Genomic DNA, 22,637 nt, shown 5'->3' with positions numbered 1-22,637 from the left:
AAAATGAATGTTATTTAAGAAATTAAATGTATACTTAAAATATTAAATTAAGTAATATATAATAATTAAAAAAAAAAGATTGTCACGTCATAGACCCTAATACAAGGATCATAATAGCAGGGAAAAATGAATCAGTTCAGTTCATATGCCACTTATTGCTTCACACGCATAGCAGACAGAAAAACTTGAGCCGAATGATGATTTTTATTGTGAAATGTGCTATACAAATACATCTTTATAGTGTTGTAATGTGGTGTTTGGGTTTTGTCTTGTTCATGTTTCTATAATGTAATGTAATAAATATATATATATATATATATATATAACAGTCCAGTACCTTTAAAGGCATAAAATTTGTAATCATCATTCCATCCTCTCTTCAGCAGAGGAGAGTTTTTCTCTCCATCTTAAGACTCTTCAAAACCAGCCATTTTTCCACAGCTCATAAAGAGCCATTGAGTCCCATGAGAGCAGAGGTTCTTCAGGAGTGTCTGTTGAGTGTCATCAGGGATGAGGTGGGGGTTCTTACACTTTATTACAAACCAAAAACATTAATTGCATCTTCTTTGCAAATCACAGCGTTTTCCATTTATGCTCCTGTCAGTTTTCCGATACGCTTGCACCTTAGGATATGAAACATTCATTATCTTGTCTTGCGCAGACGTCCAACCCTCCCTATCTACTCAATTCAAATTGTACTAGGTGTAGAGCTGCAAAAAACTTTGCTGAATCGTCTTTAGTGGCTTTCGTCTCATTTGAAAACACTTGCTCAACAATCACGGAAGGACCCGAGGTGTTTACGCTAAAGATGTTTCTTTAGAAAGTCCTTGAATGTGTTGTAGTATTGAGAAGTGAAGGGGAAGCATGAAGCGTAAAGCCTGTAAACATTTAGCACTTTGACTAATAAAAGTGTTTCAGATGTTTCGGAGAAATTGAGCTGCTCGCGCACCATGAAACTCCACGTCACAAGTGATAAAGCAGAAAGGCCTTTAGGTAGCTGTTCGCCATCAATTCCTCTCGCAGTTTTGCTCATCTGCTGCACCTGACGCTGTTTGTCTTGAGATATGAATGAAGCGTCTCACAGATGCCGCGGGAAACATGCTTGCGTTTTGGTGTGTAACAAGAAATGGCCTGTGAGAGGGGTTTTGTGCACTTGTGATTAAATTGTGAGGGAATCAATTGCTCAGCCATGTTGCAGATCAGTGATTAGACCAATATTTTTCTTTTCACCTTTTCTTTTTTCTATCTTTTTCCCTCCAGGTCTCGTAAAGCTTGGGGTCCACTGTGTCACATGTCAGAAAGTCGCCATAAAGATCGTAAACCGAGAAAAGCTCAGCGAATCCGTGTTAATGAAGGTAAGATTTCATTCTTTCCTTGGAAATGTCAGCTTTACACACAGAAGTCTCCTGTTTTTCTTAAAGAAATAATTCAGTCCAAAAATGAATATTCTGGATATTTACTTTTATGAAAAACTAGCTTTCTTCTGTGAAACGCAAAAGGAGGAATTTAGTAGAATGTTAACTCTGCCCTTTTCCATGCAATGAAATGTAATGGTGACAAAGGGCTCTCAAGCTCCAAAAACAAGAAAAAGACCATTAAAGCAATCTGTGTAACTCATGCATATATAGTTTAAGTCTTCTGAAGTTATATGATAGATTTGTGTGAAAAAAAAGTTTTACATTTAAGTTTGTTAATCACTGAAAATCCTCTCAGAAATATTTTGCATATCTTCAAAAAATTATTATTCTTTGTTAAAGAAATAATTTAGTCCAGAATTCTGAATATTTACTCTTATCGAACTCTTTATAACATTCTTTCTTCCGTGAAACACAAAAAGAGAAATTTAGCAGAATGTTAACGCTGCCCTTTTCCATACAGTGAAAGTGAATGGCGACCAAGGGCTCTCAATCTGACAAAAAATGACAAAAAGCACCTTGTTACTCATGCACTACATATTTGAAATATTCTGAAGTTATATGATGTAAAAAAGATTTGTGTGAAAAAGATTCAATTTATGTTGTTATTCACTGAAAGTCTTCCTATCAGCCGCAGCTCTCAACATTTTTTTGCATATATTGAAAAATATTTATTCTTTCTTAAAGAAATTATTAAGTCCAAAATGAAATTCTGAATATTTACTCTTACCTAAGTCTTTATACTTTCTACTGTGAAACACAAAAGGAGAAATTTAGGAAAATGTAAACGCTGCCCTTTTCCATTCAATATAAGTCAGTGGTGACCAATTTCTCTCAAGCCCAAAAAATGACAAAAAACACCATGAAAACAATCAGTGTAAATCAAACGCTATATATTTCAAGTCTTCTGAAGTTGATAATTTTGAGTAAAAAAAAAAAAATGTTGTTATTCAGTGAAAATCTTCCCCTCTGCTGCAGCTCGCAAAATATTTCATATATATAAAAAAATAATAAGAAAAATAATAAATAAAAATAAATAAATCTTGTTTTCTAAAAGAAAAGTTTTTCTTTCTTTCTATGAATATTTATAATTTTTAATCTGAATATTTATAATTTACTTTCTTATGTGAAACACAAAAGGAGAAATATAGCAGAAAGCTAATGCTGGCCCTTTCCATACACTGAAAGTGAATGGTGACCAAGTTCTCTCAAGCTTTGAAAATTGCAAAAAGCATCACAAAAGTAGTCAACAGTGAATAATGACAGAATTTTCAATTTTGGGTGTTTAATGCTCTCGTTTCCGCCTCTTCTTTATCCCAAAGTCGTTCCAAAATAAAGATAAGACAAATGAATTAATGAATAAAACAGCGCCTACAACCGCATAATGCTATTTATTGCCTGTAAAACTATACTCTGGGTAATAGTTGGCCCATAATTTTCTCCTCTGATAAAAGCAGTCATGGGAACACAGAGACTGAAACTAGCGATGAAAGATCCTGATTAAGGATAATTGTCTTTCAAGGGAGGAGTATTAAAATATGAGATGCTTGTTAATATTTGGAAATGGGGGCAAGCTTGTGGAATGCCTTAATATTAGAATATCCCCAAATACATATGCTTAAAATGTGTACATTTGGATGCAAACCTAGAGTAACTGTTTTCCTTTTTCTGTAATGGATATTAATGAGGAAGGGATTTGGCTGGGACGAGCAGCAATAAATAAACTCAGCAAGATTAGAGACCTTAAACACTGCGATTCTTTCAGATATTTGCGATATTTGCGCATTTGAGACTTATGGTTTTTGTAGGACTGCCAACACAATACACACCAGTTATGTTTTTAATCAAATTAAGATAAATAACATTTGTAGAATATATATTCAAAGTTATACATAATCATTTAACGTTACAATATGCCATAATTCCAGCCAATCAGAGACTTGGCTGCCTTGACAACCAATCACAACATTCCTTGCATTACTTCGACAGCAGTAGAGGAAAAATACAGTGCATGCATAATTATTATGCAAGTTGCTATTCTGATTATATTTTTTTCCAAGCACATTTTACCAATTCCAAACAACATCACTCTTATAACTACTATTAATCTTGTATTTAATCATTTATAATTGATATATAAATATTCATGAAGGCTGGAAGTGAAAAATGTCTTATATTCAGGTGTGCATAATTATTATGCTTATGCTTTTTTTAATCATTAAAAAATGATTTATGCTTTCAGTTTGAATAGAAATCGTAAACAGTAAAGTTTGTCGATCTAAAATGGTAATTGTGCATTAACAGCTGTCAACCATGTCGGTACGCAAACGCATGCTCTGAACTAATTTACACAGCGCATTTCTTATTTTGGTCGCGCATGCGGTCTATGTAGTTTTTGTGAATTTTATTTCAGTTTTAGTTATTTTAGTACATCAAGTTCAACCCTCAGTGCTCTCTAAATGCCAACGGCTCGCTTGCTCAACACAACCCAACGTTACAATATGCCATAATTCCAGCCAATCAGAGACTTGGCTGCCTTGACAACCAATCACAACATTCCTTGCATTGCTGATGACAGCAGAAGAAGAAAAATACAGTGCATGCATAATTATTATGCAAGTTGCTATTCTGATCATATTTTTTTCCAAGCACATTTTACCAATTCCAAACAACATCACTCTTATAACTACTATTAATCTTGTATTTAATCATTTATAATTGATATATAAATATTCATGAAGGCTGGAAGTGAAAAATGTCTTATATTCAGGTGTGCATAATTATTATGCTTATGCTTTTTTTAATCATTAAAAAATGATTTATGCTTTCAGTTTGAATAGAAATCGTAAACAGTAAAGTTTGTCGATCTAAAATGGTAATTGTGCATTAACAGCTGTCAACCATGTCGGTACGCAAACGCATGCTCTGAACTAATTTACACAGCGCATTTCTTATTTTGGTCGCGCATGCGGTCTATGTAGTTTTTGTGAATTTTATTTCAGTTTTAGTTATTTTAGTACATCAAGTTCAACTAACCTTTTAAAATAGTTTTAGTTTTAGTTAATTCTAATAACCCTGAATCGTTGTGTGTGTGTGTGTATAAAAAAAACTTTTATTCAGCACAGATGCATTTGATTGGGGAAAAAATGACAGCAAAGATATTTATAATGTATAAAAGATTTCCTTTTAAAATAAATGCTGTTCTTATGAACATTCTGTCCATTAAAGTATCCTGAAGAAAAAAAAAGTATCATGTTTTCTGCAAAACTATGAAGCAGCACAACTGTTTTCAACACTGATAATAATCAGAAATATTTATTGAGCAGCAAATCAGCATATCAGAATGATTTCTGAAGGATCATGTGATACTGAAGACTGGAGTAATGATGCTGAAAATTCAGCTTTGATCACAGGAATAAATTACATTTTAACATATATTCAAATAGAAAGCAGTTATTTGAAATTGCAATAATATTTCAAAATATTAGTTTTTGGCAGGTAATGTACATGTTTAAAGAAACGTATTACCCCATAGTACATGGCCAAAAATCATTGACATTACCATTTTACCTTGTTCAGAAAACATTGAAATTCTTTAACTCACATTTTCCACTCTGCATCTAGTAGTTCATTGTTCAAGCGCAGCCAATCAGAACCACAGAGCGAACAAGCCCCAGCACCAACACCGCCACATGAACTCCAAACGACCCGCCTGCACTTCACAAACAATGAAGACAATTCAATGCACTAATCATATGCTCCTCAGGTCTAAGCAGTCTGTGTTTACATTATAATTTATTCCACTTTTCACATAAATAATGCATGCAACTTGAAGTCGTCTACAACAGATATCACAATTTCCAGTCGTTGTTTTCACGTAATTACTCTGGTATGAGGTAAAAGTCGATTCGAACAGCCACCAATTTATCTCCACATGGGTTTGAGAGATGAGGGGGTGGATTGTCAGGGTTATTTTGGACAGCGACCTTCGTTTCTGAGCTTGTGTGTTTGTGTGTGATTTGGTGTGCTGTCTAACTCTTGGCTTTGACATTTTCATTGTCGTCCTCCTGTCACCGAGATGAATATGGGCTATCCCAGCACCTGTCTCTCCTCTCATGCCTGCGCCTCCAGACCAGCATTGCAAATGTCACCTTTTTAAATGCAAATGTTGCATTTTCTGTTTCCGTCCCGGCACCTCCGTCCAGACGCCGTGTACCGCTGGGAATGAGATTCTCACAGTCATTCTTTGGAGTGTCCGCACCTCTGATTTTATATAGAGGACAGAACCGCATGAAGTCCACACAAGCACACATGGCCAAATTCACAGCAGCTGTGTTGAAGGATTATAAGAAAGAGGATTAGATCAAAAAAGCTGATGTTATGGAAGCTATGAGGTAATGCATTACTTTTAAAAGTAACTTTCCCCAACACTGGCTATGAGAGTTAGATAAGGATTTCAGTTTGGGTTTAAAGAAACAGTTCATCCAAACATGAAATTCTGTATTCATTTACTCGCTCTAAAGTTTTTTTAAACTCACTTGACTCGAATAACTTAATTGTGGTTTATCACGCAAAGCTATCATATAGCTTAAGAAGACACGAAAAATGTAATATAGACCAATGTTATGATACCTTTTTGTGTTTTTACATCCTTCGTGTTATTTTCATAACATTTATATACCGTCGTAGTATATTTGTAGTATTTATAAATAGTAGTAGTAGTAGTATTTATACATTTTTTGAATTAGATTTTTATATGTTCAGTTTTCATTTTAATTTGTAAATTTTAAATTAATAAATAAGTTTTAGTAATTTTCTTAGCTTTTGTCATTTTTATTATTATTTTTATTTAATTCTTTAGTTATTTTTTTTTCTTTCGGTTTTGGTTATTTTAGTACCTTAATATTTATATACCATTAGAGTATTTATTCATATTTTGAATTAGAGTTTATGTTTATATTTTCAGTTTTCATTTACATGTTTGTTTGTTTGTTTTAGTAATTTTGTTAGCTTTTGCCATTATTATTATTATTTCAGTTTTAGTTATTTTAGTACTTCAACTTACATTTATTTCAGTTAGTTGCCAAGACAACAACATTGTTAATTGTTGTTTAAGTTTCAAGTTTTTCACCAAAAATTAATTTTATTTTATTTTATTTTATTTTATTTTATTACATTTTGTGTTTTTATGTTTGTCTGAATTGTGACAGAACTGATTTTGAGACAGCTTCTCAAATGTATTAATTTATAATTAATAAATAAATAAATTAATCAATCAATCAATCAATTAATGAATAAATCAATTGATTAATTAATTAATAATAATAATAATAATAATAATAATAATAAAAACACCCAAGATCAATTGTGAGTTGCCTTGCTCATGTGCTTCAAGTGAGGAGTGCTATTTTGTGTGAGGTGTGGAGTTACTGCCAACGTCGAGCGTTTCTCATCACTCGATTCTATATTTTATTGTACCTTGGAAGGTAGCTGACTATGTAAACACTTTATAGCAATGCGGCTCATGTGGCTTTGGAACAGAGCTTGTGTTTGACAGCAAGTGTGTAACTGATGGTCTCTGAGATTGAACATGAGTGTATTGTGTACGTGTGTGAATGCGAGTGGGATGTGGCGCCTTGTCGAGGCCTAAGGGAATATTTAACATTTGTAACTCCCGAGATTATAGAGTTTACATTGACTCATAGCTACGCATACACACACCATAGTCTGCAGAAAGCAGATAAGTCCCAGTGTGTGCGTATGTGTGTGTGAGCGCACATATATAAATATACATATGCTTTTCTTCATGTCAGTGGTTCAGTGCGTCTCTAAAAACTAGGGGTTTCATCTAGATTTCAGGCAAGTTTCAAAGTCGGCCGAGTAAATAGATTAGCATTAGCGTATCGGGGTTTAGAGGGATAAGAAACACAAACAAACAACTATAAACACACACTGCAGTGTATTTGATCTGGGAGTTTAAGGTAGAGCTGTTTTTTGTTTTTTTTAGAATCGAATGCTAGTGTACTGCATATCGCACAGTATACACTGTATACTACATACTTTCTGCACTGGTTTATTTAAATATACTATACTAAATACATTAGCGCTTTCAAAAATTGCAGGTAATACTGCATTGTGAACTTATCCTCTGTATGTGTGTGTGTTGGGGAAGCGGGCAGCACAGCGAGTGGCTAGACTGAACATCAGCGTTGTGATGATTGTGCTTCCTGTGAGCACTGGGCCTGATTAAAGCTCATTATCCATGGTAACTCGCTCTCTCGCTCTCCTCTACTGACACAACAGAGACACAGCTAACAGAACGATAGAGGGAGAGAGGGAAACAGGGAATAGATGGATACAGATAAGGAGATCAAGAGGAGTGGAAGGAGGAATGCACTTATATAAGTGCATTTCTCACACTATATATATATATATATATAGTGTAAGATAATGCATGAGTCAAAGTACGATTGCAGTTTGATTTTCTGTAACACTGGCTCTTATGCCATGTTGAATGCATTAATGTGAACGTTTCCAGAACCACTCATGCTGTATAAATGGGTTTAATGAGAGTCCCTCACGAGGCAATCGTCATATTTTGGGGTCCTTGGCCTCAAAAACCCTTGGTTTAGCTCATGTGATTCATCCCCCGATTCAGCTGCTTGAAGTAGGAGTAGCTACACTATAGTATATTGCAACAAACAGAACAGAGAGTTCCAAGCAATTTAATCGCTGTCAGTGCGAATGCACCTTTGTTGACACCTGTTATAATTCAAGTGATTGAATCAAAATGGGATGCAGCTCTTCTCATGCGGTTTGCAACTGTAGACCTCTCAGCTACTGATGTGGCATGTTGAATACTTGATTCGCTCCTCGAGCAGTCATACACTCTGTTCCGAAATGAATTATCCCCGCAGAAAAAAGCTGAGATAGTTTTTCTCGTTGGGTTTGCAGATCTGTGCTGTGCACTCGTGAATCAAATAGCTATAGATTCCAGCGTTGCCTTTTTTCATCTGCCCTAGTAGAGCCTATCACGCTCTGAACGGGGTATTAGACGCCCTTTGCAAGGCATAAATCATCTCACAATCTGCACCGTCTCCCCTCGGCTTCAGTTGGCATTGATTTGAAGCGTCCAGTGACTAGCGCTCAATATCCACTCTGATCTCAGAACAGAGGTACCAATTCAGGCGGCTTCTTGCGAAGGCTGTTGGTTTATTTCATTGTTCTGGCCAGGATGCCCTCAATGAAATACTGGAAGACTTCTGTTTTCATTTGTGTCACTTTAGGCTGAGAGGTTACACCACTTATACAGTTGAGAAACCTTTGATGGAGCGTCTGACGGATAGGAATACATTAAATCGTTTCAGATGATGGAATGCCACGGACTGGATTCCCAAAAGCACAAGTGGACCTGTCGATATTCCCATTGTCTGCATCACTGGTTGGGAAACGATGTTCATGGAGCCCCTCCAACATTGTGCACCATTTTGCATGTCTCCTTAATCAAACACACCTGATTCAGGTCATCAGCTCATTGGAAGAGACTCCAAGACCTCAAATGGGTGTGTCAGACAAAGAAGACATGGAAAATGTGCAGGAACGTGGTTGGGAACCACTGGCTATGTCAAGGGTGCCCAGTCCTGTTTCTGGAGTTCCAACCCTGATCAAACACAAATGAACCAGCTACTTAAGATTTTCAGGAGCACTGGATAATTGCAGTCAGGTGTTGGAGCAGGGTTGAACTGAACTGAACTCTGCAGGTAGGTAGATCTCCAGGAACAGGACAGGACCCCTGCCCTATGCCAACACCGCAGGATGGAGCCTTACTTTTGGAAAAACTTGTTGAAATTTTTGGATTTGTAGTGGTTTTGCTGGGTCCTGAAGCAAAACCAATTGGGAATCATTGGCGTAAACCAGGGGTAGCAACCTCTCTGCTAGTCTCGGCTTCAGATGTCACACCCATGGACCCATAACAGAGCAGTAAACCCCAAACAAAGATCAGACTCTCAGACTGGTCTATCGCAAGACTGTGAAGACGCCTTCACAGAGCCGTGCCCTCTCCCAGCCCAGACTATCGCCATTGAAGTTAGGGTTGCTTTTAAACTGATCGGTGACAGGCGATTGGTGGCACGATCCCAGACATCAGTGTCCTACGTCAGCGGAATGACAGGCAGATCCTCCAATGAATTTCACACCTGAAACAGACAGATGTACACACAGACACACACACACATGCAGCAACATATACATAAACGAGCTAATGTAGCGCAGCGTACATAACAATAAGGCACACAAAATCAGCATCTGATTGGTTGAACTTTCCATGTGATGTGTGTGCCAAGTTCTTTAACGGTCTTCCTAGAAACAAAGCTGTTGTGCCGGTAAAACCCCCTCATGGAAGAAAAAAAGCCTTCTTTACAACTGTGACAATAGGCACTTTTCTATTACATTTGCACAAAACTTTTGCGATATTCTATAAATGTCGATAAAAAACTACTGTATTGCGAAACGGCGCTGTTTCCATTAATCGATGTTATGCGACTAAAACCATTTTTTCCTCTCGCGATAAGACATGGCGACGGATTTTGGTAGGTTTACGTACAGTATATCGCAGCCACCGTACTAGCCATTATTTTTAATCGAAGTAGATGTTGACTACGATCAGCTCCGGTGGCCGTGTCGGAGCCGTAATGCGCTGCAGACGTGTGCAGTGTAAATAAGGAGTTATCCAAGCATTAATGGCAAGGAAAGCCCCTTATACTTGAGAACGGCCACGTATGAGATGTTTCTTGGAGGTTATAGTACAGTACATTAAAGAATGATCATGTGACTTTTAAGTACGCCAGGTGACCTGTAAATGCAGTTTTGCAAAATATTCCTTTTTTGAATTGCCTGAAAAACCGCCTCATGCGAGCGTAAAAACTTTTTAAAGGTATATGGGCATTTTTGCGAAATTTACGCATTTCCATTAGGCATATTTTCAATTCACAATTTCAATCTGCGCAATTCAAAGGGTAATGCGCCCAATGATCGCTTATCAGGATCAGCTAAACACTGGATTTAAAAAAAAAGTATGAGAAGTTCACAGTATAGTCACTCTGCAGCATAGTTGCAGTAAACTTGCACTACATTCTTGAATGAATGGTTTATTGGTTGCACGCTGGTCTGTTATGGTAGGGACATTGGTTTTACATTTTCACACCCCTAAACATGATGCTGAACAAAACTAACTGTGATTGGTTGCTTTACATGTCAGATGGCCTGTTGGGTGGTCATTGCCAATGAAAGCTGCAATGGAGTCCAGACCTTCTGCCGTCAGTCGAAGGTCTGGCTACACGAGACTACCTTCCTGCAGACTTTAGTTTCAACACTGCTCCAAAAACACCTACAGTACCCATTTAAAGTGATCCTGAACACTGTGGTTGGCTGGTTTCGGGTGTATTTGATTAGGGTTGGAGCTAAACTCTGCAGGATGGTAGCCGTCCAGGAACAGGGTTGGCTATCCCTGGTGTAAACTCATGATCGCTTATCAGGATCAGCTAAACACTGGATTTAAAAAAAAAGTATGAGAAGTTCACAGTATAGTCACTCTGCAGCATAGTTGCAGTAAACTTGCACTACATTCTTGAATGAATGGTTTATTGGTTGCACGCTGGTCTGTTATGGTAGGGACATTGGTTTTACATTTTCACACCCCTAAACATGATGCTGAACAAAACTAACTGTGATTGGTTGCTTTACATGTCAGATGGCCTGTTGGGTGGTCATTGCCAATGAAAGCTGCAATGGAGTCCAGACCTTCTGCCGTCAGTCGAAGGTCTGGCTACACGAGACTACCTTCCTGCAGACTTTAGTTTCAACACTGCTCCAAAAACACCTACAGTACCCATTTAAAGTGATCCTGAACACTGTGGTTGGCTGGTTTCGGGTGTATTTGATTAGGGTTGGAGCTAAACTCTGCAGGATGGTAGCCGTCCAGGAACAGGGTTGGCTATCCCTGGTGTAAACTCTAGTTAATGTAAGAACATTCAGGTATTTAGAGATTATCTTAATGCTTCGAATGTGGAGAAGAACACAGTTGGGTTGATTTTGAAACAGGAATGCTTGCACCAAAATGGAAAATGAGTTGGGAGCGGTAGATGTGAAGAGAAATGCAAGACGGAGAAAGAGCAAAAGAGAGAGAGAAACAGGGAAATGGGATGGAGAGGTCTGTCGAGGCTGGAGTAATTGACCCCTGAAGCAAATAATTGAGGCAGGAGCAGGGTGAGGGGTGGGGGTGGGTAAAGCATGACCTTGCGCCCCATAACTCCTGCAATCCTACAGATAGATGGAGAGAGAGAGCCCTGCATCAACCTACATTGCCAAAAAAGAAGAAATGAAGCCAAGAGCCAATGTAGGGAATTATGGTTTCACATGATTTGTGTCAATGTTCCCCAGTGCACTGAACTACATCCAAGTGTCAAGCTACATTGGTACCCGTGGTCCAGTGTTGTGTGAAAGTCAGACACTGGAATGCAACATACAGGTCAAACAGTTTTAACTGTGACTCTGTTTGCCACTGATGTCGAAGCACAGACAATGAATACTGGATTTCTTCTAGAAAGAGTAGAAGAATATAGAAAGAGTAAATTGGACTACACAATTTTGAAGACATATTGTGACTTTCATAGAATAATAAACATAGATGCATGTTATTCTATGCATACTTTTATTAGTTTACGGTTTATCCTGAAGATTTACATGAATAAACAGTAAACTGGCACATTTCTTGACAAATGTGTTGAGGCCAAATTGTGACGTATATGTCACGATTCACAACTGAAGGATATTGCAAATTTGGAATTGCAATTGTATTTTGTCCAAATCTTGTCGCTTTACTATTGTACAATATTGCACTTCAAAAAAGCACCTCTGAGAATGTACACAAATAAATTAAGCACAAATTAAGGCATATAAATTAATTAAGGTTGTGAATCCATTAAAAAAATGTTAGCACGGTTTTCTGTGATTAATCACAATTGATTGCACCTAAAAATAAACTTCAGAATCATAAATGTCTACACATTGAATCCCCAGATTACTGTAGATTAAACACAAATAAAGTATATTTAAATAATGTTTATTTAATGGAATCATTTTACCAAGTATCCTATGTGTAACAAGACTATATTGGTAGCTCTATTAAATTGATTACTAAATTGATTTAAACATTACTTAAATGTTTAAATTAGATTTTATTAAATTTTTTGTGGATAAAAGGTAATTGTAGCCATCATTTAGGCCTGGAGGGTGGGAGAGATTGGCGAGACAAGGGTTGTATAATAATGGTGAATATCATAATTACAGGAAATGGGGAGAAAACAGTAGTGTAGCCTCAGGAAATGGAAAAAAAGGGAAGTTATATTAATTGCGTTAATTATTTTCAACACGTTAAACAGTCCATATTAATTTCAGAAATTAATACATTCTTTTTCCCAGCTCTAAAATAAGTGTAAAAATACAGGTGGATATAAAGTATTGAAGCAATATTGTTTGAAAAAAATCAGCCCAGCACTACACTTGACCTGAGGCATGTACAAATGCACGAAGTGTGTACTGTATATTTTTTGGGTTTGTAGATTTTTAAGCTTTTGATTGTGCACAATTATGTGAGTCTGAGCTATTTATTCCTCGTGTGACAGAAAGATGAGACGTGTGGAAAACACTCTTTGGGACAGTAAGATAAAGCAAAAAGCATCAAATGGAGTAGGAAAAGTAAGTAATTGAGAAGCAGAAAGCTACGGCTTGATGGAGGGAACGCAAAAAAGGAGAAGTTTTCCAAACAGCTCAGATGAAAGAGTGGGAGCGAGAGATGAATCACGGCTGGCTGTAATCAGGTTATCCTGACACTGGGATGACAGTGCAAGCTTACCCCCCCGCCTTCATTTCGTTCCACACCACCAAATTATTATAGATGCTCCCTTCATTTCTCCCAGAGCCACAGAAGTGTCTCCCTGCTGAGGATTCCCAGCCTCCCTTCCTCCCTCCCTCCCCACTGCGTTTCCTCCTCATAAAGACCTTAAGTACCCTCAAGTGCTCCACGACTTCTTCACGGATCTTTGTACGTTCATCTTGTCCAGCCCCACCTTCCTGCTATTTTTCTTTTTATGAAATGTAAAACAAAAAATGCACTTCTCTGTGCAACTTTTGAGCTTTGAGTACATGATAGATTAAAAAATATATCAATATTTTTTACTTGATTATACAGTATTAAAAAGCAATAATAAAATAGTTATTATTTTAAATAATGTATAAGTTGAGTTGTTCACATGTCCATCTGCAAACCATTTACTTTTATTATTATTATACTATTACAGTTTTTTTCTTAAGTCCATGATGTGACCTAATCAATGGAAGGTCATCTGACATTCCACTCTAATTTTGTTCTTATTCTCTGTAGATTTTCCTCTGTCTTTGACATGAATTCTAGCGAGTATGGATCGCTTCTTGCTGCACTAAATTGGGAATGGATTTTTGTTCCAAAAGGTTTTGCACCGCTTGAAATGTCAGAGACCAATGCAGTTTCTGAACGACTGAAATTGCTGAATTACTGTGGGTATTTTCGAAGTTCAGATTACTTTGCAGCTGGTCACTCCAACACAGTAAAACGGCACTGCCATAAACTTTTCACTTTCTCTGTCTATCTCTTTTTGGTCTTCCTGTGCAATTGTCTGTTGCCTCAACCCAATTTTTTCAAAATGAAACCTTTGTCGCTGTGTTTTTTCATGTCAGGAGACTGCGAAGTCCACAACACTTGATAAACACTTATTACTTAGAATGATGTAGCTGGAGGTTTAAGTAATTTTACAGAATAATCAATATTTTTATCTTTTAAACTTCACTCTGATGATCACTAGAGGTTGCCAGGTCTCTGTACATCCTGCAACTACTCTGACATGGCTTTCCACGTATCATATTTTACTATATCCCTGCATATGTGGGCAAAGACAATTCATATAGTACATTTATATCACTCTCAGTAACGTCTTCACTTCTATTTGTTGTTGCTGCATCATGATGCTGCTCATTTGCATAAAGTTATACTTTTCTCAGCCTTGTCAAAAACCAGGACATGCTTATATTGGTTAGGCAATAGTCACTGATTACCGCTCATGACGTTAGAAATCACCAGCTCTCATTTAAAATGAATGACTTTCCATCTCTTTGATGCTTCAAGTCACTGTCAGCGTGAACAGGGTACGTTTCTTTAGGTGTATTTCACCAAACCTTGATTCCACCTTGATCTTTACAGGATAAGGTTTGAAAAATTCTTCAAGTAATCTTTATAATGAGATCTATTCTTACTTAGGTGATGGAAGATGCATTAGCTAATTTGACACTAATGAAAGCAAGGCTATTAAAGATAAATATAAAGTCCATTGAAATGGGTTATTATTGTGAACCATTTGACATGTCTCTTGCTTTGAATTCTTTTTGTTAGTTTTTTGTTGATTTTTCAGTTTTGCTGAGGTACCAGTCATCTAAATAATAGTAATATTGCTGCAAGGCTGAAGAAAAGAACAAAGAATTAAAACCCTGCCACCCACAACCAAGGTTATCTCTGTCCACGCTGGGTTACATTTCATGTAATTCCGTCTTTATCATGGCCTCATTTATTGCAAATGGTCCGTCTGGACCATCTTGGCGTTTGGCAGCTTGTGCTAATAAGCATGTTGAAGTGTTTTGCCTAACATCATTCCGACTGACCACCCTTAGGTTGGTGGTGGGTGTGAAATGTGGATTCTGCTGGTGAGAGCTAATGAGTGGTGACTGCTCCCTGCAGATTGAAAGCCCTAATTGCTCAATCATGCTCAAGTTCCAGTGTTGAACCGTGCTTCAGGAATCCTGATATTCCGTAAGGGCTTGTGGCCAAAGCTGTCCTCCATTTTAAATGTGTCAATAGGCACTTGTGCCAAGCTCTTTCCAAACAGGAAAGCAATTGGCAGTCAAGTTGAGCCAGAAGGAAGCATATAGCAACACCAATACAAATCACTGAGGCTTTATTGACCAAGCATTTGCCTCTGGAACTGCCAGAAGAACTCAAACCTAGACTGAATTTACTCTTTACCTCAAGCTTTTCAACAAATAATAGAAGACCCTTCAATTGGAGTTACTTTGTTAAAAAAGAAATAACCTATGAGTTGTCACTTGGCTATAGGTCGGTGACTATAATGGCCTGGCCAAGTTATATTGATCGGTTCAGTCTCTAGAAGGCTTAACCTTGTCATTGACCTGCTGGCCAGCTGAGGCTATTAAGATCTATAGAAACGAATGTGAACTTCATCCACTTCATTCAGAGGACCATTTATTCTTGGATTTGCACAAGTAGTGCTTTCTCCTCTTTTTTTGGATGGCTGTCCATTCCTGATTTTGCAGAGAAGCTGTAAACCTAGAGGGCGGAAGTATTGCAATTATTTTCCTATAACAGGTCATTTGATTTGAAATTAGATGTTGCATTTACCTGTCTGGGTCTGTTCAAGTCTTTTGACCCCTACTATCATTCACCAGCTTTCCATTTCTTCACCTTATATTCAGTACAGTTATCCCAATCGGGTTTGAAATCATCCAAATATGATGGTGCTGACCTCAAGCCAAATTTAGCCAAGGGCAGTAGATCTGTTCTGGTCCACCCCATTAAGCATCACCCATGTAGAGGATTCCCCGGATTTGACCTGCGGTGCCTCTGTTTAACCATGATAAAAAGTCTCTGAATGATAAATCATTCCCATTATTCTCCATGCACTCACAGGAAAGGGGACCGCGTGGAATGAAACCTCAGATGACCTTTCTCTCCAGCACTACACATCATAAACCATTAGACTCCATTATAGACAAGGTCGTAAAAGGATATGTCCTTTAGCACCGACTAGTGCCTCGGTTCAGTTATAACTCAGCTGCCATCAGAGCTTAAATTGACAGCATGACGGAGTTGTCATTGCATGTCAGCTCGGTGACTGGGAAAGGGGCTTTTTCCAAAAGAAGGTTTTGGAAAAAGCCTTCTTTTTCAGGTTTGAGCGTGATTGAAGGAAGCAAGACTGCATCCTTGGAGGGGCAAGACTGGGTATCCTGCAAGAACTGGGCTCGTCGTAGTGGAAAGAGGATCAAAATATCTCTATGAATGAGATATAGTCATCACATCTCTCCTTTTTCTGCAGTTACATCGAGCTGATCCAGGCATGGTGTTTTCAGATCGATCGTTGTTTCTGAGGTATTGATGATGCTCCCTTGTTAGGATCTTGGGATTCACGGTAAAGGAGATGAGCACCGCTGGGATTAATTTGGATCCTGCCGATGTACTGTAGATGCAAGTGTGTAGTAGGGTACTGCTTTCCGTCTCAAAAAAAGTCAATCTGAGTGTAGTTTACCCTTGGTAAAAGCAGGGCAGAAATCAAATACAGCATGTGGCTATTGACTACCCATAGCCTTGTTAACCCCACATACAACGTCTTAAAGTGCCTGCTCTGGTACAGATAACATCACTTACACGATGGACCTTGTTTTGACAGCAACTCTCGGTGAAGAAATGCTGTTTTGATATTGAAGCCTTTCCTATTTGAAGTGAACCTGGAAACAAGATCTCCTGTTCTCTTACATTGTGTTCTTAGACTCTCATAGTTGATGCTCTTGTCTCAGTTGATTTCTGAACTGAACTTCCTGTAATTTCCCGCAGCATTAGTTTCCCCTGACGTAGTGTGCTTTAAATCAAGAGGAAAAAGATGAGTAGGCAGCATTCTGCTGTCTTGGACCGGCATCTGTAGATTATCCTAACAAGGAGGTGAACTGGAATCCCTCAGTACTCCTGAAACATGCCAACAAATGTCACACAGCCGAGCTGATCCCCGAGCAGCGAGTTAAACAGGAGAAACATAAGATCCTTCCGGCTTCTGGCTGTACAAATAAATGGTGACACGCAGCACACAGAAGCAAGTCAGACACAGGGGCCTCGTGTGTATTTGCATGACCTTGAGACAAACTGCTTGGGCAGGTAGCACTTCACCTTGCTTTGTGTTTGTCCCATTGGTGAGGTTTTATGGATTCAGGACGTTATCCTTCTGTATCTGATCTTCAGGAAAAAAAAGAGTCTAAGTACACTTTGCAGAAGGACAAATGCACTCGAACTCTCAGAGACAACTTTCTTTTGCTACTGCGGTTCACCAGAGACCCATTTGATTGACAGCTATAGTATTATTAAGAGAGGCCATTCTTCTATTAATTGCCTTAAATAATAAACCTCAACATATAAGGTTGGCAACCGAGTAAATCAATTCCACCTTACAATATCTGCAAATGATTTGTTTTAGAACAAATCTTGTTCATCCACCATTTGCTAATAAAGAGTCTGTCTCCAGGTCTGTTTTGTGTGTGTGTGTGTGTGTGTGTATAGCAGTTGGCCATGATTTAAATATTACGTTATCGACATTAAAGATGAACGGTTAAGGTTAATGTGGTTCAGATGACTCATCAAAATGTTCTACGCTTGTAACACAAGACTTTTAGCTCAGTGTTACAATATACCAGTCCCCCTCCCTTCCCTGCACTTCCCCTCCAGTTATCTTTGTCTTTGTCACTGCTATGCAATGCTAACAGCTGTGTTCACACTGCAATGGCTTCTGCTCACTGCAAAGAACATTCACACTCACATGTTGTGTTACTGGGGAACAGAGATGCGGTTAAGGCCCAGGGCACCAACATAGCTCGCACCATCAGCACCACAGCTGGGGAATAGATGCACTCTGGCTTAACTCAGCCCAAATGTTTCCCCTTTGTGCTTTTCCAGGACTACACAACTTTCCAAAATCCGAAGCAGAATCAAAGGAAGAGTGATAAAATGGGCTCAGATCAAATGGCCAAATGCGACTTTGATTCATGGCTGTCAGTCTGTCACTCCCTTTCTGATCTCATGGTACTTACAGGGCTCTTGGTCTTGAAAGTGAGTGATAGAGCTCTGGGATTCCATGATGAAGGGAATGAGTGAGGAGAGGAAAAAGAGGGGGAAAAACGGCAGCACAGCATCATGATACTATGGGTCCTGCAGGGCTTAGTTGCTGAACGTGGTTGCTGATTGTTTCATCATGTCTCACTTTTTCCTTTTAGTTGCAGCGAGACTAGATATTCCTCCATTGTGAAGCTAGCAACGTTTTATTTGACATGACGGCATGTCCATCTTCACTACTTTGGTGAATGAAATAGTTTCTCATGTTCTGTTCTGCAAGGTCTTGATCAAACTTCTGTGCTTCTTTGACAGAGTCTTTTCTCAATTTTCTTTATCAATTCTTTATTATTCTTCTTTATTTTTCCATGTCAAAACATTACAGTCATTAAAACATGCAATGTGAGTCGCAACCTAATGCTATTAGCAAAGCTAACACAGGTTAACAGCACAACAACTTTAACAGAAATGAAACATACTACTAAAAAACTTACTACTAATCCAGTAACTGACTAGTTGATTAATAAGGTTGATTAGTACATGCAAGTAACCACTGAGATTTTCTTCAGAAAATGTAAAAATGATGTTAATGTTAATGTTGTTGTGTTGCCAGTATTTATTTGAATTTGCTAATGCCAATGTTTACATCTGATTCTATTTAAATTGAAACACATTTATTTTTCCATTACAGAATTGCCAAAACATTACTAAGAGCAAGACTATAGGAGGCACAACACAATGCTACTAGCAAAGCTAAAACAGATTAACAACACAACAACGGTTTAGTACTTACTAACAGTCTAACAGTCTGAAAAAAAGGAAACCATCAATTTGTAATGGTTTTACTGGTTATAATGGGAATTGTATTGGTTTTCATGGAAACTGTAATGGACCCTGTGGGTCTCCTCTGGTAATTGGTTGCCTTCTATTGGTGGCCTGCTAACACCTCAAAATCCTAATGGAATAGGTCCCAAAACACACTACAGGAAACCATTTTTAATGGTTTTAATGGTTAAAAGTTGATGGTTTGTAATGTTTCTAATGGTATCTGTAGTGGAAACCGTTAGAATTTCTGTGATGGTTTCTATTTTTTCAGCAGGACCAACTGATTAATAAGGTTGACTTGTGAGATTTTAGCTGTTCTTAGTTGTTTGTGGTTCTAAGTTGTTTTTATCTTTAATATTTTAGTGGCCATGCTTTGCACAAGATGAATGAAGAGATACAGCTTCTCAGAAAGGGTTTCAGCATGTTGACAGTTAGCTGTGATTTTTTTAGTGGAATACATTAAGAAACTTGAGCCAACAACAGGTTTATTTTGAAAATTTGTAGGTTTGTACATCCCTCTGTGCTGAATCAGCCTGAGCTGATTTTCAGGCCTTAGTCTCAGATAGCACAGGTACGTACGTCTGCAAGATGTCTGTTAAAGATCGCTTCATCTGAAAAGCATCTGCTGTGTACAAACATCTAATAGCTATCTTTAAGATGTCAGTTTTACATACATTCTAAATCATAAACATCTTAAAGACATCTTCTAAACGTCTATTTGACATCTGATAGGAAACGTCCTATAGACGTATTGCAGATGAGCAAACACTCTAAAACATATGTCTTGCAGATGGAAATGCAGACGTTAAATAGACGTCTCCGTGATGTACGTGTGCTATCAGGGTAGTCTAGCTGATCCCCTGCCTGACCAGCCAGAAGTGCCCAAAACCTCTTTAAAACCAGCCAACAGTCCAACCTGACCAAGCCAAAAAAAAAACGGCTAAGCGTGACACAACACAACAATATTAGTCCACAACACAGTTGCATTAATTGGAAAGGGAGTGTTTCAAGTTGCTCCCAACCACTAGGGGAAGTACAGTAAATTAACATAATTTGTATGTACCGTTTTACAATCTTTACAAGAATCTGTTTATGTCTTGAGAACCCATATATTTTTTTTATGCAATTACAGCATTTTGAATTAACTTGAAACAATTCATTTACCTTGCTAGCTAAGTAATTACCCTAATTAACTAAAGTAGGAGCAAAGCTGCAGCATTAGAAACGGTATCCATGGGAATGCCTTTGAGCAAAGAAAAATTTGCCATAGTTGAAACTGATTATTATTGCATAAGTACTGGCTTAATTTTTCCGTGCAAATAAATTAGAAGGAATCAGGTCTAAAGTAAAAAATCAAAGTTAGCATCCAATGCACCATGGAAAAATGGTTATGTCAAACATGTTAGGTCACATGTCAGTTGAAACACCCTATTTTCAGAGGCTTTTCTCAGTGTAATGTCAAGCCATCTTATTAATTCAACATTTAATTTGTTGGAGCACAATCACTGTTTTGTCCCTTCTGTGGCTCTGTGTTTGAGCTAGGCGCCTTTTGTAGTTTGTACAGCAGCAGCATTTTACCTCGTTAAGATATACCTTCCTTTTATGTCATACTCAAAGCATAGTTTCCACTTATGGCTTGTTATTTCTTCAAGCAATGCTGAAAACCAAAAAAACTGGCATTAGAATACTTCCGTTGTAAATATTGGTGATAAATCATAGAAAAACCCTAAAATCCACTCAGAACACCCTGAGAACCACATCGCAACACCCTGGAAAACTCTCACAACACAGGCATTGTGGCATTAGGGCAAGTACCAATCACGTTTTCTTCAGAAATTGCAAAAATCTTGTTACTGTTAAAGTTGTCAGTGTTTATTTACTTCGCTAGTGCAAATGTTTGCTTCAGGGCCATTCAGTTCCAACGTATTTGTTGAATGTCTGGAGTTGTTGCAAATATACCAATTCTAATTACAATAAAACACATTCAGTTGCAGAATTACACAGAATGTTTGCTATAAACATGCCGTGTATGTCTGTGCTAGGCCAAGATAGCGGTTTACAAACCACTCTAGCTGTTTAGCTAATGAATCCTCCTGTGTGGAAATTTCAACCAACTGGCTCTGAAGCACAGTTGGATTGAAACAGCTGCTGGTTTAGCACTCCGCCATGGTTAATTTATCTAAACCATCCCATTTCCAGACCGCCTTTCCATGGGATGTTTTATTACCCTTTTTCGACACACCATCTGTACCTTGAAATTACACTATGATTGTGCATAATGAATTATATTGAACCCCTTAAAGAATCGCTGTGTGTTTTAGTTTTAAAATGCATGCTATCATTGCTAAGCCACACTATTCTCCAACTCAACTTGTTTCCATGAAAAAGAAAGCTAGCATGAAAAAACCTACAGTAGAATTCAATCATTAGCTCCCTTAGCGTGAGTGGAGATGACCTCCATGACTGCTCTCTACAGACCAATAACCATCAGCACATTTGCACGAATGATTCCTGTATGTTTCCAGTTAACAACTCAATAATGAGTGTGAGAGAATCTACAAGACAAATTATTTCCCAGTCAAATAACCAATTTGGATTAGCGTCAGTCTCGCGCACTCACTCAACCTTGATTTTTTGCGACGGACTGTCAAAAGCAACTTTTCAGGGTCGTTTCTGAAAATGAGGTTCATGCTGGTCTCTATTACAGCACGGCACTTACATTATCGCTAATCATCGGACTTCGAAACTCGGTGACCTGCACAAGCTTGGCGAAGAGCAGAGGTGTTCTCGCTGGAATCTAATGATCTGCCTTCGTTTTAACGATTTGGCCTTCCTTTCAACTCACCCCCACAAATCAAGAACCCTGCAACCTGAACCCGAATCTCCGCCGGCCCACGTTGACTCAAAGTGGTGTTGAGTCTAGGCCAGACCCGGTGTAATAACTCACTAATGAAGTTATATGGAATTTGGACGGCTGCATGCACACAGATGTGTAGAGTTAATTAACAGTCGGCTATTCATAGAAGGTGCACAGGTGCCGGCAAACTGACATTTTGAAGGAATGGATCAATATGGTACGATAGAGCAATGAGAAGTTGGCGAGCGTAGGGTGGACATGATGTTAATGGACGGAGGAGAGAGTCGGGCTCATTTGCAGCAACACTTTAATCACGAGAAATAGATTCATGCTGCTGCCGCGGATCTTCCAAGTTTCACAGATCTAGAAAAGGTATTTCAACGGCTTGTCGCATGTAATGACGGCTTAAAATCGATATTTGCAATCTAGATGGTACCACTTTCAGCTTTAACATTTGAAATGTATTCACAGTGTAATTAGCACAAATCATTTCATAATTAAGACCTTAGTACTTTGAGATGCTAGATTTAGGGCATCTGGGTCAATTATGTAACAGTTTTTTTTTTTTTTT

At 38.1% G+C, this 22,637-nt stretch overlaps 1 protein-coding gene across 1 annotated transcript in view; it reads left to right on the top strand.

Moving 5' to 3' along the window:
- Positions 1 to 22,637, top strand: part of LOC107709932 (serine/threonine-protein kinase BRSK2-like) — a 223,172-nt gene that overhangs the window by 116,339 nt on the left and 84,196 nt on the right. The window contains exon 2 of the mRNA XM_016514603.1: positions 1,261 to 1,355. Coding sequence (XP_016370089.1) covers positions 1,261 to 1,355 — 95 coding nt within the window. The remainder of the gene's footprint in view (positions 1 to 1,260; positions 1,356 to 22,637) is intronic.

This window comes from Sinocyclocheilus rhinocerous, unplaced genomic scaffold (genome assembly GCF_001515625.1).
Source record: "Sinocyclocheilus rhinocerous isolate Xijiao unplaced genomic scaffold, SAMN03320098_v1.1 scaffold2792, whole genome shotgun sequence".
In the NCBI taxonomy this organism is placed as follows: Eukaryota; Metazoa; Chordata; class Actinopteri; order Cypriniformes; family Cyprinidae; genus Sinocyclocheilus; species Sinocyclocheilus rhinocerous.
This window is presented reverse-complemented; position numbering and strand designations above follow the sequence as displayed.